General features: G+C 35.8%; 1 protein-coding gene across 5 annotated transcripts in view; it reads right to left on the reverse strand.

The window, feature by feature from the left end:
• Positions 1–16,999, reverse strand: part of DOCK4 (dedicator of cytokinesis 4) — a 250,160-nt gene that overhangs the window by 76,811 nt on the left and 156,350 nt on the right. For all 5 annotated transcript variants that reach the window (XM_084534619.1, XM_084534618.1, XM_084534617.1 and 2 more), the window contains exons 15-23: positions 16,290–16,452; positions 15,269–15,375; positions 13,864–14,020; positions 7,831–7,928; positions 7,608–7,691; positions 7,408–7,508; positions 6,611–6,692; positions 5,388–5,558; positions 3,696–3,888 (exon numbers count right to left, since the gene is read on the reverse strand). In XM_084534619.1, the coding sequence (XP_084390745.1) occupies positions 3,696–3,888; positions 5,388–5,558; positions 6,611–6,692; positions 7,408–7,508; positions 7,608–7,691; positions 7,831–7,928; positions 13,864–14,020; positions 15,269–15,375; positions 16,290–16,452 (1,156 nt within the window). The remainder of the gene's footprint in view (positions 1–3,695; positions 3,889–5,387; positions 5,559–6,610; positions 6,693–7,407; positions 7,509–7,607; positions 7,692–7,830; positions 7,929–13,863; positions 14,021–15,268; positions 15,376–16,289; positions 16,453–16,999) is intronic.

Below are 16,999 nucleotides of genomic sequence, written 5' to 3' on the forward strand. Positions count from 1 at the left end.
AGTCTTTATATTTTGAAAAATTTGAGTCAGTTTTCTGAAGTGTGTGTTAATGGTAGCTTGCAATGAGCACTAAAATATGTTACAACTGTTATTAAAAAGAAGTTGTGAGCCTTTTGAAAAAACTGTGGAATCAGAGGGATAATATAATACTGAGCTCCCAACCTGAACCTCCTTATCAGTTAATAGTATCTTTCCCTGATCTTGCTAGCATTTTTTTTTCCATTTCAATAGTAAGTGTAACACGTAACAGCATCCACTCTGTGAGCTATTTCAAAGATATTAAATTATTCTTACTGATTGCGTCTAGATATTCACCTCTGAATGGCTACAGAAATATAGTTTCCAACATGTATACTCTCCTGTGATACACAGGATGCAATTCTCATATAAACTCATTCAACGGGACAGACTAAGGGAAGCAGTCAGTCTCAGAAAGAAAACAAATAGAGATTTGTCACATTTCTAATCTATTGATCGTAGATTTCAGTGACAAATAAGGAAAATAATAAAAAAGCAGGTATGAAATACATTCTATATTAAACAGAAATTTTCATATGAACACAATTAAATAAACACATGAAGATGTCCTTAAAACAACAACTCAGCATTTTTCCTAGGTTTCTAATTTTTGGTATATATGATAATTATAGTGTAAATGGTCAGAGAATTGAATTCCTCCTTTATTTATCTTGAACAGTTTGCCTCACTAATAGAGAAAGTCTTACCCAGCTACTCTTGAATAGAGGTCCAAATCCTCATATTCTGAGAAGACATATTTCTGATATGTAAGAACACCTACCATGAGATGAAGAGCTGCAATCCACACTATAACTGGTCTATGATACAGACTTAATCATTATGATGTTTTCCTTTTCTAGTTGTTTACCCTACTAATGTAATCTCTCTTCTGGGAACTGATCCACAGTGATTCCAATAAAATTCTTTCTCTTTGGAGGAAGAGACCTAGATGTCCCACTTACACATTTCATGTTTTCTTAGCTATTAAATTCACAAGCTCCAATCAGTACCTTTAGAAACAAACAAAATTATTGGTCTGCTATTTGCTATTTAACCACGTCAAGAAGGATATGGTTCAAGATGCATTTCTCTCTTATTGGCCTTAACTCTTCCCTAAAGCAAGCTATAATGATACCTAATGTATAAAAGACAACGAACAAGAATACTAAACTACTGACATATCAGAAATGACAAAGGTAGAAAATTTTCTGGGTACAGACATATATGTAGGTCACCAATTTGGCCACTCCGCAAGTGACAACAGGGATGCATCCAAAGGGATACACCCAAAATACCAGCAAACTGGAAGACTGACCAAGAGACAAAAATAAAACCGCTAGTTTCTATCAGCAGGAAAACCAACACCTGTTACTTTTTAGACACCAAATGTAGCTTACTACACAGTAGTATATATGGAAAAATGTACAAAGAAGTACAGTGCTACCTGATAACTTTTCATAGGAGCCTGGCACATAACTGCTGTTAACATCTTTTAACATCCCTGTAGTTGTTACTAGAAGAGCTGTAGTCTAAACTGTAAAATTGCTAAAAATAGTTTCCATTGTATTTTAGAGGCTCAAGCCAGAGCCTCAATAACAGAGACACTTCAGACTCCTATCCACACATTTTCAGTAAGTACAATATATAACCAATGGGACACCTGCATTCTCTAAAGAGAAGTAGGCAGAGACCAGGTGCACTGAAATTGCACTTAACGTCTGTGCTTGGGCATCTTAAATCAACCTTGGCATGTCTGACATATGTTTTCAATAATATACCCAATATATCTCCAGATTTCAGCAAAAGCACAAATGCGGTGTCAGTTGATTTCCGCAGCAGTGGGAGCTAATGTGTTAGTTGTTCAAGCCTTAGCAGCACAAAATGCATACCATTCCCATGCTCACGTATTCTCACTTGCTTCTCAGCAAGCTCCACAAAATAGAAAATGTTATCAAAGAAGTGCCCTCCTCATTTTTAGGAGTTTGAACAAATAGTTATTTTCTGCATTCCATATCTAGTCACAATGTGTCAGCTAGTACTGCAGTTTGAAGTGTTCATTATCTTCATCTGTGAGGCAGAAATCAATTATTTTCACAGCAGCAAGCCTCAACTTCATGTTAGGACGTATGGTTTACTTTACACTTTAACATGGCTTAGTGCAGTATTTATTTTCTCAATAGGATTTTCAAAATACTTCCCTCTAGGGATTGACTAAGGAAGGTCTATTTATATTTTTATATATTAGAGAAAACATTACCAGGAAAGAGACCAAGACCCTGATCTCCACAAGACCCTTCAACTCAAGGATGACTGAAATTACACTGTACAAGTATTTGCCTAAGATTTCCATCATGGACACTGGGAGCTTACATTACTGCCCAATGTCTTTCACATCAGTTGCCCTGTGATTTAAGGAATTTATATTCAATTTGTGTATAACCTGCACTCCATGTAAATTTTAACATGCAACTTTCATTGCTTCTATAGCTGAAACCAATTCTGATGACTTCTTAGTAGTGAAACTGCATTTCAATGAGAAGCACTTTTACAAAAGTAGGCTACCAAAAAAATTTCTCATACATCTGAATCTAGATTTACAGTTCTAAGAAAGTCACCAGGAGTCTCTTATGTGCCAATAACTAACTTTCTTTAATTACATTCATTCACTTAGATCCTCTGATGAGGCTGACCTCAAGATAATGGGAAGAAAATGGAAATGAATGCTACCTACCACAAGGGCATTTGGAAAATGCAAAATATAAGTTAGAGTGTCCTTAAGATTGCTTCATGAATATATCAGTGATCTAACGTATTGAAGGCCTGATCAATCAGCTGTAAGGAGACCTCACTGTTGTGGAGGAGACTGCTGTGGAGACTCACAATGGAAAGAATAACTTGCTTTTGCAACCAGAAAGAAGCAAAGTAGCTAGGATCCCACTTCTTTGAACTCAAACTTTTAAACTACAATCATTAAAGGCATTTTTTAAAATGTCCTTAGATGTTAAATGTTTTAAATGATCTAAGTAAAAGTTAATGTTTCTATTGAACTCCATCAGCCCACAACTCTCAAGAGCACTTTCAGTAAGCAAATAAACACTTTTTATTACAAAATTAAATCCTCTCAAAATTAATATTTTATCATTTCTATGTGTTTTACTTGGGACTGAAAAAAATAGAACATTGATGACACCAGCACACAGCATTTTTTTCTTCCATGTAGCACATATTGTTATATACAATAAACACCCAAGTATCACTTGCATCTGTATAGGCTTTTTATGCTACATTAAGAAAACAGAGGATCAAAAGTGCTGAACTAGCAAGATTTACACAAATAAAACTTAATGGGTAAGTGAGAATCTGTTTGCTGAACTGCCCCCCAAAGGAGGGGAAAAAAATCAATTAGTAGAGCTTTTTCCTTTATAATTACTTTTAACGTATAATGAAAATTCCTTTCACGGACATATAGCCAGCATAAGATCAAAACAAAACTGTACTTTACGAGTACTTGTCTCTAAAAATGTAACCCCTAAATTTAACTATCTGTATTCTTGTTATCAAGCAGCTTGTACAGAACAGAGATTAAAGAACTGTTACTTGGGAAGCACTATTATGAGGGGCATGATTCCCCTCAATACCTGCAGACTTGTACTGCAGGCAGCCCAGGGCAACCTTACCTGGGTTGGTGTACAGGTGACTCTCTACAGTTTTCCCAATACTTTGAAGTTTAACAGCTTGAAGGGATTCATCCCCATGCATGACTGTCGGCAAGCTGCCCAGAGCATCGTGAACCAAATTTGCCACTTCTCTGACATCAAAGAGCTTCAAAAGTTCAGAGTACACAGATGGGAATGAGCTGAGAAACACAGCCTAGAGGAAAAGGAAAAAATTGGTATGTCAGATATTGCAGTACAGGTTTGATATTTATAGAATTTAAATAACTATAGACAAGTAAGTAACTGTAGAAAAATGTCAATTTTTACATTTCAAGGGCAGTCGGTAGCTTTAAAATTGGTCAGATTTTTCAGAGGAAATATCCTCACAGTCATTAATGGGCTTACACTTGTGACTATTTCCCTTAAGCATTATCAAATGACTGTTCATTTCTTTCATTACAAAGCTAAAGTAAAAAGCTCAACTTAATACAAAAATTATTTACAGGTTCCTCGTGATCTGTGCATGAGAGGATTTTTTTTCAAATGATACCAGAAGCCTGCTGATGATACCAGAACAAAAAGATTTGAGGAGGAGTTGTTTGGCTTCAAGATAAGGAATATAACAGCCTCTATATCTTTCATTTTTCCAGTAATGACAATTTTTATTTTGGAGTGAGACAGCAGTGCCAGTCTTGGTTCACTTCGACAATCCTAAAATAGGGTTAGGAATTTATTGGTGAATATAATCAATGTGGAAACACTGAAAAAGAAAAGAGGACAATGCCAGAGAAAGGAAGCTAGAGCTAACATTTCCTTCTTCCTCTCCAAATCCTGTAATTGAGAAAAGCTACTCCTACCTCTTCCTTCTTCACTCTGGTGTCAGCTCAGATGACATATAAGGTTAAAGATACCCAGGAAGAATTCCAAACACATTTGTTCATATAATTTTGTTGTAAACATTTCACTCCAGCTGCTTATGTGATAAGAGATGGAAGAACCATCTCTCCACTCCTTTCTCTCTGATTTGCTGTCTTCTTGGAAGAATAATTTTCTACAGAGCTTAAGAAATGAGTAATTCTCAACAGATCTTAAGTGCCCATGGTTACAGAAGCAGGGGAAGAAGACTAGGAAGTACATCTACATTGCTAAATCTACCACACTTAATGTAGAGATCTGTCTCCTGTGTATTTTGCCTCTTCCCTGTAGCACTAGTCAATTTTAGTAGTCAGCTGAAATAAATATATACCAGCTGAGTACTAAAAGATACAATTTAGCAAAATTTAAAGTCTTCTGCAGAGAACGAAAAGTCAGAGAGCCTTTGGTTGGGTTCAAATTCTTCAGGTCCAATGTGGTTAAAACAAGCTATAAAGTGCCTAAACCGGAAAAATCCCTTTATTTGTACCCAGCAATTCTGAGTCACTTGAACCACTGGCATTGCCGAAAACATAACATGAACTGTTCGTAAATTAAAATTAATATCGGGTTTACTTTATTTATTAGATTCAGGATTTTCTTTGCCAAGCATATTCAAAAGCTGGTGATATGAAAATTTCACAGTACAGGACAAAGGTATGAGCATGAGCTGAAAATGTCATTTTGCTCTAACAAAAGCACGTTTTCTTTCCTGAAAATATAGGTAAGGAACATCAATTTTTTTATATTGCATGTGCATTGCATTTATATTGCATTATCAAGGCACACTCGCAAACTTACTTGTAGTTGGGATAAAGCATTAGCTCCTTTGCTCTCCTGGGACAGGAAGAAGCGTACTGACATAAGTAGTTCTTGAATACAGCAGCGAAATTCTTCCTCGTTTTGTCCACCGGTGGCAATAGAGAATAATCTTCGAGACTGAACTATATATTTAAATATATATTCCTGTGCCTACAAATGTCAAAATCAGAGATAACTCATAAAAATAAACTCATGTAAAAAAACAACAAATGCTATGATTATATAATTTATATAATGACAAGGGTCTGAAATGGGAGACTGCTATTTAATTTTGGCACTTTAAAAAAATATTTCAAATGAAACACTAACATTACAAAAGCACTCAGAAATACTCTTCCCTTGCCTTTTGAAACCTCTACAAACCAGGGAACATTTGTTTATTTGACAAATGTAAAACTGCAAAATTTCAGCACTGTCCCTCGTAATGCATCCTTGCATGTCTGTGGCTACCGAAAGATGTAGAACATAAACATGCAAGGCCAATATAAGAAACAGACTCTAACTTTTGAGCTGTTCTGGTATTTCCTCTGCCCGCTAAATGTTAAAAATGTTTTCCTGTGAATTGTTAACAAGATAATGCCAAAATATAAGCTTAGTTTAAGTTGCAAATATAAGCTTAGTTTAAGTTGCAAAATTTAAGTTGTTAAGAATGCAACAAATATACAGCCTTTTGTTATTACTGAGACACCTAAGTTAACAGCAGCTTAGAAAAGCACAGAGTACCACACTGATATCTTATTTCCAGACCACAGCTCCTGTTTCAAATGGGATTATCATGTTGTACAACTCAGACCGTCTCCACACTGTGCTCTGTTGATATACAAAACAGGATGAGAGCTACCAGATCACCATTTTTAGCAAATTCCCTCTTGTCAGGATTGAACCAGAAAGTCAGCATTCGTCTGCCATTTAGATTCTGTTATTGTGACAGATATTAATACTACCAATGCAATCTATCTTTGATTTCTTAGATCCAATTCCTACTCATGCATATCCTCCTTCAGTAAGGAACATAGACTTCCAGAGTCTAGTGGTACCAAGCTCCATTGACCACCTTATTGACAAAAGAGAAAAAAGAATAAACTGACAGCACTCAAAAAGCCTGCAATTCCCTGGAATTAATACTGCATTTCCATCATTAACGCATACTGTGCTCCTTTTCCTCAGTTAAACCTGCTGGTGCCTTTGAAGATTTCTGTTACCTTTAGTACTTCCTGTATGTGCTCATGCAGCTCCACTTCGGTGACTCGATCAATATGCCACTTCAGTACTTTTATAAGATCTCTAGAATAACACATTAAAAAGTATTACGACACAGAAGTGGAAGAAGAGTTAACTTGAACTTAGAATGCAAAATAATCTTTCATATAAGAAACACTGAAAAAAAAAACCACAACACAAAGTTTTGCTACTCACTACAAGCCCTATATTACAGCTAGTTTCCAGCCTGCCGATAGACCTAACAGACCTCTAATGAACAGGAAATAATTGTCATCATCACATATGCAGTAGAATTATTTCAACAGGGATACATAAGCTCATTATGATACAAGAGTCTCTGCCAGCATAGACTACCCCTGCTATTCCATGAATTGGTTTGCAGTCTCATTAAATTGCATTCACGTTAATGAAAGTTTAGCTAGAAAATAAATACAAAGTACAGCATAGTAAGTGATGCTTATTAGTGTACTGATCTACACAGTGAACACAGTTGTAACTGAATGATGTTAAGGCTCCAATGCTGGTCAAAGTCATTTAAATAAAGAAAGCCAATGAAGAAAAACAGGCAAAATTAAGCCAAGATGAGGCCTTTCACAAGTAACCTTTATGGTAACTCAAAATTATTTTACTCCTTTTTTAATGGCCTAAATCTGGGCATTCATATAAGGATTAAATTTTATTCCTATTGCTACAGTTTAATTTAATCTGATGATTGATTCTGCTTAGCACACCAGTAACTTTCAGTATTCAAATCAGTTAGAAAAAGTACAGACTTCACCTGTATGCAAGTGCTCCTGCAAAGTGACTTTCAATGTAAGTGTCCATTACTGGCTTAAAATGGTGAAACTTGCTGTCCTGCAGCAGATTTATTATGTGAACCTAAATGTGAGGGAAAAAGAATAAAAGCTTTTGCTTTTTTTTTTTTTTTTTAACTTCGTTCTTAAGTAGTGTTAAGCATTCTCACAAAACAAAACTTACCAAACAATCGAATACTTTTGATCCATATTTTTGAGAGTTTTCATCTAAAATTCCAAATAAAGTGTCTAGTGTATCTTGGAGAAACTGATTGAAGAATAAGAGGCAGTTTGTTATTAAATATGTACTTTTGTGACACACAAATATGTATACTTGTGACAGACAATTATTTCCCTCATATTATTTGAAAACAAAATAAAGGAAGAAATGAAAGAATGGTATATACCTTCACTATTTCAGAACCATCAATTTCTTTTAATTTTGATAGGCAACCTGCAATTTTGTCTGGGTGGGTTCTCCATTTCAGAAGGTCAAGCATATCTCCTGCCAAGACAAGATGCAAGATTAAAGCTGGAAGCAAAGTGGCATTTCAGATTTTAAATTCTACTGTTACAGTCCACTCAGCAAAACTGGGCTTCATTAAAACAAAAGAAAACATCTCAAGATTTGCTATAATATGATCTGCCCAACAATAACAATTCTTCATTCCGCCCTATAATTGCTTCACCAACAGGAAATAAAAACATGGTATTGGGTCACTAGAATCAATCTCTTGTGGCAACTACATTATGCAGTCTTGCTTAGAAATTTGTCAGCTGCCACCTTAAGAAAAGTAATTATCTTGCTGTCTCTCATCCCATTGAAGGACACCTTCCAGAGCTGTCTTCTGACAGCTAGAAACAGTCTCTTGATAATTAGGTATGAATTGTTTGTGAGTATTTTAAAATACTCATATCCCTATGTGTTTTAGAGTACAAACATTATGCCTCTGCTTTATTAATAAGCAAGACAATCTCTACTGGAAAATAAACTCTTCTGAGCTAAACCACTCTTAAGTGTCTTCATGCTTGCTCCAGTTTTAATCCACTCTCCTTTAGCATTTTTGATCAACATGGTACACAGCATTACAGATGAGACCTCATCACTGTTTTCTGTATCATTAGCAGGCTCGTATGTCTGCTGCAAACACCTGGCATGTATGTTGTAGAATTTTCTTTTTTTGAGATACATTTGGTGACACAAACAACGCTTTCTTCTTTTTAATGCTGTTTGGCTCCCTGGCAATAGCAGAATCCCCAGTAGTCTCCATTAGGGCATGATCCTGCCTTTTGTACCATTAGATTTCATCTAATTTCTACTCTAACTGATTATTTAAATCAAAGTTGCCTTGGTTTGTCTGTATCATATTTTCATTTGGTTCCCTCAACTGATGAGCCTTTTCCACTGCCTATTAGCAGCAAACTTCATTAACAGGCTTTTTATAGTCTCAGGTTTTAGCAAAGCAACTCCTCCTCCTCCCAAGCCTTTCCAGCCCCCAGGCCCACTCCACCAAGTGAGACTATCTGTACCAGGCAAAATTCTTCAGATCCTGTAGTATTTTCCTTCCATTCAGGAAGGAAATTCCATCCATTACAGTGCAACCTGCTTTTTCCCTTTTAGCCTGTTACTTATCATTTTTTAAAATACTTATTCTAATCTGTATCTCCTCTAATTTCCCATGTGGTGTGTCACTGAAGTCCAGATGGTTTAGATCTGCTGTGTTTCCTCTGAATAACAACAACAACAACAAAAAACTTAGAAAAGAAAGATTAAGAAGTTTATTCTGGCATGAAATGCCTTTGATAAACCCATCCTGGTTTTATGGCATATTCCATTTAGCTACGTGTCTATTTTTTCATCTATGATTTGTTGTAAACACTTGCACAAAATTCATCAGAGGGTGATGGCCCAGTTAACATACTCTTCCAGCTATCTTAAAAATGGGTACTATATTTATTATTCACGTGATATGTTTATTATTTGTGGACTCATAGGTACTCATTTATTACTAAGTCATGTGTTACTGCTCTCAGCTTCAGAGAGATACTAAAAGAAATTCCAGCTTGCTACGAGATGGGGAATTTCACAGAATCACAGTCCAATAAATACCATTCAGTATCTGAAAACAGAGTTTTGTGAACTTTGCTTGGCTTTTTAACTTTTCACTTCATCCTGACCCCTGCTGAACCCTGACACACTGCTGTTATTTCTCTCCCTTTTGGTGCAGGTTCAGTGCTTACTCCTCACATTTTTTTGCCCACGACTCACTCAGTTCAGGCTGCAGCATTCCTTCCAAGTTGCATTCAGTGCACAGAAGTTCCACACGTTTTCAAACTCTTGAATCAAATAAATCCCAAAGTTCCTTTACCTTCAAGTTTACTATTTGCACGTTTCACTAACCAGCTTTTCAGAATCTCACGAAGCGTGGCTGCTCGAAACAGAAAACCTTAACCACTGTCCAACCCTTCAATCAGCTTAAGCTGAAACTCTTTCTACTTGATCACAGTCCAGTATTGTTTTAGAAGGATCCAGTTCTTCTGAAACGCCCTCACTACTTATCAAGCGAAGTACATAACTGCAAGTTTTCCTCTTGGTTCAGCAGCTATTTGGGTTCCTTCTACCACCGACAGTTTTCACACTCAAATAACGTTTGATCCACACGTTTTGTGTCACTTCTTTCCCAGCTTGCTCCAGAAGAGTTCCTCTCTCCCATAACAAGGAGTGAAATAGCATTTCTGCCCTTAATAACATTAAATTAACCTCCACCTGTACCGAAATCTTGCCAGAACTGTTAACAGCAAACCCTCTACATTATCCCAATAATATTTTGCTGCTTTTGGTGGGCACTAATTCTTTTCATGCATTTATACCTTTCTTTTTTGTTTTGCTTCACGATATGCTAGTGTGGAAGGGTTTGGATTAAGAGAGGTCTTCGAGTTCCGCTAGGAGTGAGGAAAGGTCCCAGGTGTGTCAGAGACACCTTCCAAACATCAGGGACAAATGATAGGTCTTATTATTCCTCCTGTCAGGAGTTTTCAAGTAACAAACATTACAAAACCATATCGAACTGCATTTGTCTTCTGGATAATTAATTGAACTCCTACGCTCTATTCTGTTTAAGCCTTTACTTAAGTTGAGGAACAGTGAAACTAGCTAAGGTTGTCAGTTCATAGTAGGAAAATACTTCTTTACAGGTCTGCTGGAGGAACTTTGTGGGTAGATAGTTGACACTCAATATTAGGGATTTGTTGGAGGATTAAAAAAAGAAGGAGAAAGCCAATGTAAGACACTCACTTCAAAGCACTTATTTCAAGGAAATTTCAAGAGGAAAGACACTGCTGAGATGGCATTAGCGAATAGCCCAAGCATAAATGACATGAATAGAAAATCTGACGTGAATCACAAGGGAAAGGGACAGTAATGCATCATGTAGTAAAAGAAACGAGAACAAAAATGTCCCCAAAAGTAAGTCCACTAGGAAAACATCGTTTTGGAAAAGGGAAAAAGTCAATGGTGCTGATAAACTTTGTTGAAGAAGAAAAAAAAATTAATGCTTTCTCTATACCATGCTCTGATTTGTACATAAAAAAATAGCCCACACCTGAGCTACCACTCTTGCCAAACAAAACAATTCCCTTCTCAAAGTCAGTAGTTTACATCCAAAGTGCCAGGTGTAACAAACGGTTTAGAATTAGGTGTATAAGGAACAGGTTTGGGATGATCTTTCCATCTCTGTCCTATAAATCCCAAGACATCAGCAGTTGGTCTAGTGCAGCACTCTAGCACTTCAAAATGAGAAAGCCAAATTTTTAACCAGCAATCTGTATTCCTCTTCCACCAGGCTGCTTCTGGAGCTGCCAACACTCCCCACCAAGAGGGGGTTGCTCTGAAAAGTTACCCTGTTACTTTTGTTTTATTAATCACGAGTTTTGCCTTTTTTTTTTTAATCTTTCCCCTCTTCATCCCGATAGATGGATTACACCCCTGCCTTGCAAGAGACACACTGTATCGCATGTTGTTCTGCTGATGAACAGCTGCTTACTGGGGATGTGCTGATCAGTGCTGAGAAATCAGTGGATGCCAGCTTGCTGAAATACTCCAACTTGCTGGATGGATCCTGACTCTCTGGCAGGCAGAGATCCCTCCTAAATGTCAAAAACTACATGGGACTGTTTTGATAACTACTCAGTAGAAAAATACTATATTCCCTCTTCTTTGCTTTTTAGGAAAATAAAACTGGAATACAACTCAAATTCAGGTAAGAAACAGGCATGTTTTCGGTTTTGTTTTTTTGTTTTGCTACCATCAACTGATTAACTATCTAGGATTAAAGGTCACGCTAAGGAAAAGACAACTGACAGAGAGATTAAATAAGGATGGGTTCTCACAAGAGCTGTTGATGAATGCACAGGCTCCCCTGTTAGAAGCTCTCTGAAAACTGCTTGGAAATAATCCTCAAGTCCCCCTCCAAAGCACCTAGGGTAAGGAAGTTAAGGATTCCACCAACTGGAAGCCAGCCTCCTTCCCCCAGTCCCCATAATTTTAATATGCATGAGGGCTGATGGCATGTGGGAACAGTCAATGAGAGAATGACAGCTAAGTAAAATTTCCCAGCAAATTAGGAAAGCTGTGGCCTAATTCAGTCACAAGTCTGGGTTTGGGGTCTTCCCCCAAACCACAGCCAGACCAACAGCATAATTTCCAATTCATTTCCAGGACACTGGTGTTTGCAGACACATGCAAATCCCCAAAAACTTCAGAAAAATCTCCACATTGACAAACAGATTAAAAAAATCATCAGTTTTCAAAAATACTGATACAAATATCTACTACAAAAGTAAACAAAAGTAAATACAATACACAGAGCTTTTAAATCCTGTATTTTATTTTATTTTTTAATAAATATGCTACATTCTCTCAGGGGTAACTGAAGTAATGCTCACATGATCAAGCATCCACATGCTTTGCTCTATGTTCATTTTCTGAGCATGCAATAGATTTTGGCAAATTTTTTTTAAAAGAATGGGGATTTGGAAACTCACCAAGATGAACTTCCCAAAGAAGATCCTTGGAGAAAATATGAGCCTGTCTATTGAAAATATTTCCACCCTCTGAAGTACTGCTGAAATAATTGTTAACTCTTTCAGAGCTGAAAAGGGGATCAATATTATTCAGATATTCTACACCCTCTTACTCTGTATATGGTAAAATAAAATAAATGGAAATTTCATGCCCTATGTCACACATCTATTTACTTCAACTATAAAATAACCCCTGTACTGTGAACATAAATTAGTGAAATTCCTATAACCCCAGTCAACAGCAAAACTATTCATCAGTGAGACATTAAGTCCCAAGCAGCACTTTCAGGCATGTCTAAGCACCAGCAGATTCATGCATTTTCCTAAATCAAGGCCTTTAACTGGAACAAATTTAGCTTATCATTGCCTATTATCATCTTTGGGGAAAATCTTTTATTGACTAACTTTTATTACTTTGAAGCTAACTGTTATGAGAATACAGAATGGATGTGCACAGTGAAACAGACCATTTACTCTTTGCGCATAGTTCTGTTTCGGAAACTTGCTACTAAATGGTGAAAATTAAGATGACTGTTTCCACTTAAAAAGCTGCTCTAGTTTTTGTTATATACCTATAATCAATTTGCAAGCAATTAGTAATTTTATCATCATACATGTGAGAAGGGTAAAGATACAATCATTTCACACAAGAGGTAGCTAAGCAAGATTTTTCAAATGAAATAAATACCTAAGGAAAATGTAAAACTGAGGTTATCAAAGAATAGTCAGAAGCATTATCAAGGAAATACACAATATTTATAAGCCTGTGGAAAATTTGGCAAAAATATAAGCCTGTTTGAGTAACAGCTCTATATTGTAATTAGTATGGCAAATAAACAAGAATTTTAAGAGTTTTATGCACAGCAATGGTAAGGAGCGTATCACACATGTATTTCTATCTCCTCATAATATCCAGTGTGTAAGGTTGCTTTAAGCAGTAGTAAATGTTTGTTGGCATAAAGGAAGAGAAGTGATAAAACAGGAAAGCAATATGTACCTAATAAAATCCAAACTGCCACATCCTAAAGCCTACAAAATAAGTATTTCATAAAAACTCCAAAGCAAACAGATTAAAAGGGTTTATAAAGCAGCTGGGTTTTGATAGTTGATTCCAAGAGTGCTGCATTTGATTCCAATATCATGTTAAATTAAAAAGCATTCTTGAACTACTTAAAATCAGTGGTTTATCATGCTGCATTGGTTTCCATCTGGGTATCAAAAATTGTGAAGAAATCCAGTTTGTAAAACTGATAGAACATAAGCTATTTCTGAGTATATCCATCCTTGCTTGGCATGGAAAAGACTAGTTATCACACTCATTTGAATTTATGATGTTTCAAATAATCAACATATCCTACCATTTTGTGTGAGCTTAGTGGAGCAGAGAAAGGACGTAATCCAGAAGGACTCTTTAGTGGTTTTCACTGCTTGGCTGTTATTTCCTAGGAAAATTCCCTTTGAAAAGGGGAGTTTGAGGTAGCGACTAGAATCCTGAAGGTTTGTGTTTTCTTCACACTGTGAAAACAAACCAGTTAAAATCAATGTACTGCATGCAACTCCCTAGATTATTGTTTCTCTGACAGAAATTAAAGAATTTTTAAAGGTCTCATACAACTGAATTTGAACAGGTCAAGTCCATTGAACATTGTTTCTACAATGAATCAGAAAAAAATACAATGAAAAGTTATGTGTTTAATATTTTAAATAAATACCATTACCTTTAGTCAAGTAGAATTTAAACTATGAAAAAAATACTTTACAATACATTCAATATCTATGTTTAAATATACTTTAAAATAGCATAAATATTTAAAGACTGATGTCCTAGAACTAATATTCAAACATTTTTATAACTCAGAAAAAAACTTCATCAAGCCATCCTAAACATGCATTATCTATTTGTGTGCATATATATATGTATCTGTACACATGCATAGACATTATCAATATAAAGCCTAAGATACCAAAAATAAGTTATTACATGTCCTTGGTATTATTATTATTTTTTTCTCTCTTCAGGAGCTATCTAATCCATATATACAATGGTTAATTTATATAGACAAAATGAGTCAGCACATTCTTTAATGCAAATATACTCATTTCAAATCAGAAAATTAGGTTAAGTGGTCACACATATATATAACATAAGCACATTTTCCAGCTCACTGCTTTCATGGATAATTCTCCGTAAGGGAAAATGCCTGTTGCAACTATTTTTGAATCGTAGCTTCATATTGGACATTGAGATAATAACAAAGCAAAAACTTTGAACAGGTTATATCAAATAAATAGCTGCAATTTTTTGTGTTCAAATTTAAAATCTATCTGGAAGCATATCAAACCCTCTGCACAAAAAGGTAACTATAAAATGGGGAAACAAATAAAAAATCACTCAGGATAGAAATATCTTTAAAAAAAGATAGCATTGAGTACATCTGCATAATAGATTGCTTCATTTTCCATTTTTAGCAATTCAGGAAGTGGTTATCATTATTCTATTTTAATTGAACTTACTTTTATGAAATTAATTATAATGTAACATAGTGAGACTCCACAGTACATCCGGTGCACTGAAATGTACACCTAGATTCTATTGCCATTTATAACAAGGAGCAATTAAACAATCAGCAATGGGTATTTTAATGGAGACAAGATTATCACTCATTTGGTAATGAATACAGACTTTCTCAACCTAATGTTTCTGGGCATTCGTAGTATGTTCCAGAGGAATCATTACAGCTAATGATTTCTAATTCAAATTACCTTGTGTACAATGAGTTCATGGGTGCCATCTGGCAGTGTCCTCCCATTTTCCTGCATCAGGGGCACGAAAGAAAAGCCAAACAACTTCTTCTCACCCTTTTCTTTTGCTGAAAAACATATGTAAATAGATAAAATTAATGTTTCATATTTTAGACAAAATAAAAGGGTATAATACAGCATAAGGAAGTATTCTGGAACTATTTGCATCTAGTAAGACTAAGAAGATCTTACATTTCTTTGCAGATTTGTATGTTATCTCCTCTACTGGTTTCTGTTATCTCACTATAAATCAGAAAGCAGTATTCTGGACTGACTTGGTTTTTATTAATGTCAAATAGTGGAAATCAGCAAATACGAAACCTTTGCAATATACAGAATGCCAGGAGACCTAAATGAATGTGATCTAGCTATTCCAATGTGAAGAGAAGGGGGATTGTTTTAAATTTTGTTTTGTGTTTTACTGTATGTGTGTGTATGTTATTTATCCACTATAGTAGCTTCTACCTACTGATTTTCATTTTAGGTCATCCTTAGGCTAACCTGCACTACAGTTTTCAAATAAAGTATCTACCTCTATATATAACACTGAAGATGTCACTGTTTCTTATAAATACAAAAATACAAAAAATACAAAAGTGCTGTTAATTGACCACACTGCATCTGTATATTTTTTCAAGGGGTTGGATTGCTAAACATCGACTAAGGAGCAGGTATCATTTTGGATTCATTTTGGGTAATTCACCAGATAAATTCTAAATTTGCATTTTGAAATTATGCTTGCATTTGCACCTGCAGTGCTGCCTATTACTATTTAATAAAACTAGACTGGTTTCTCCGAGTATTTAGGCTTTACCAAAGCACCAAGTTCCATGAAGCAGAGCTACAGGCCTGAAAAGCTGTGTCATAAAAGCATTAGAGAGAAAGTTTACGCAGCTATCTTTTTCCTGAGGTGTTAGGGAAACTCATGTGCTCACTGCTGCTGTAACAGAGAGGACGAAGAGAAGTTGTGATCAGCGCTTACTGGAACAGTGCCGGAATTCACAGCGGATGTGGGCTCCTCTGAATTTATCCACAGGAATAGGAAGTTTCAGCAGCTCAGCCCATCTGGGACCATTGTTATGATAAAGCACAAAGGAATGGTACTCGCTGGCTGGTGGCTCTCCAGAGCCAAATGAGATAAAATCCTAATGAAGAAAAAATATTGATTAAATATTTAAAGATAGATTAGATCACTCCTAAGATGTCATCAAGAACTGTTCTTACAAAGAACACTATTTAATATCCATGTTATTATCATAAATGCCACATGTGGGATAGTACTCAATATTGTAAAACCCACAAAAATAGTAGCAATTTGTTAACATTTGCTAATTAAAAAAAATCATGGCAAGAATCATCCACACAAATAAGAATTAAAGCATTTTATAGGGGAAACTGGGTGATCAGGAAGGCTTAAGCAACATATGTTAAGTGGAAACCCATGATACAGGGTGTTCCATCCAGTATTTATGCTCAAACACTAAATGAGAATTTATGCAAGATGAGAACAGCCCAGACTCCAGGATCTTTAGTCATCCGAAATAAACCCATAACTCTGCTCTTGTCAGTGACACATCCCAGCATGAAACAGTAAAGAAATCTGGATCCCTTGACCAGGAACAAACACAGTATTGTGTTGTTTTTGCAAAACTCATAATGGTTTCTCCATAGCAAAGTAAGCAAATGGGTTTG

Source organism: Aythya ferina (assembly GCF_964211825.1).
Source record: "Aythya ferina genome assembly, chromosome: 1".
Classification (NCBI taxonomy): Eukaryota; Metazoa; Chordata; class Aves; order Anseriformes; family Anatidae; genus Aythya; species Aythya ferina.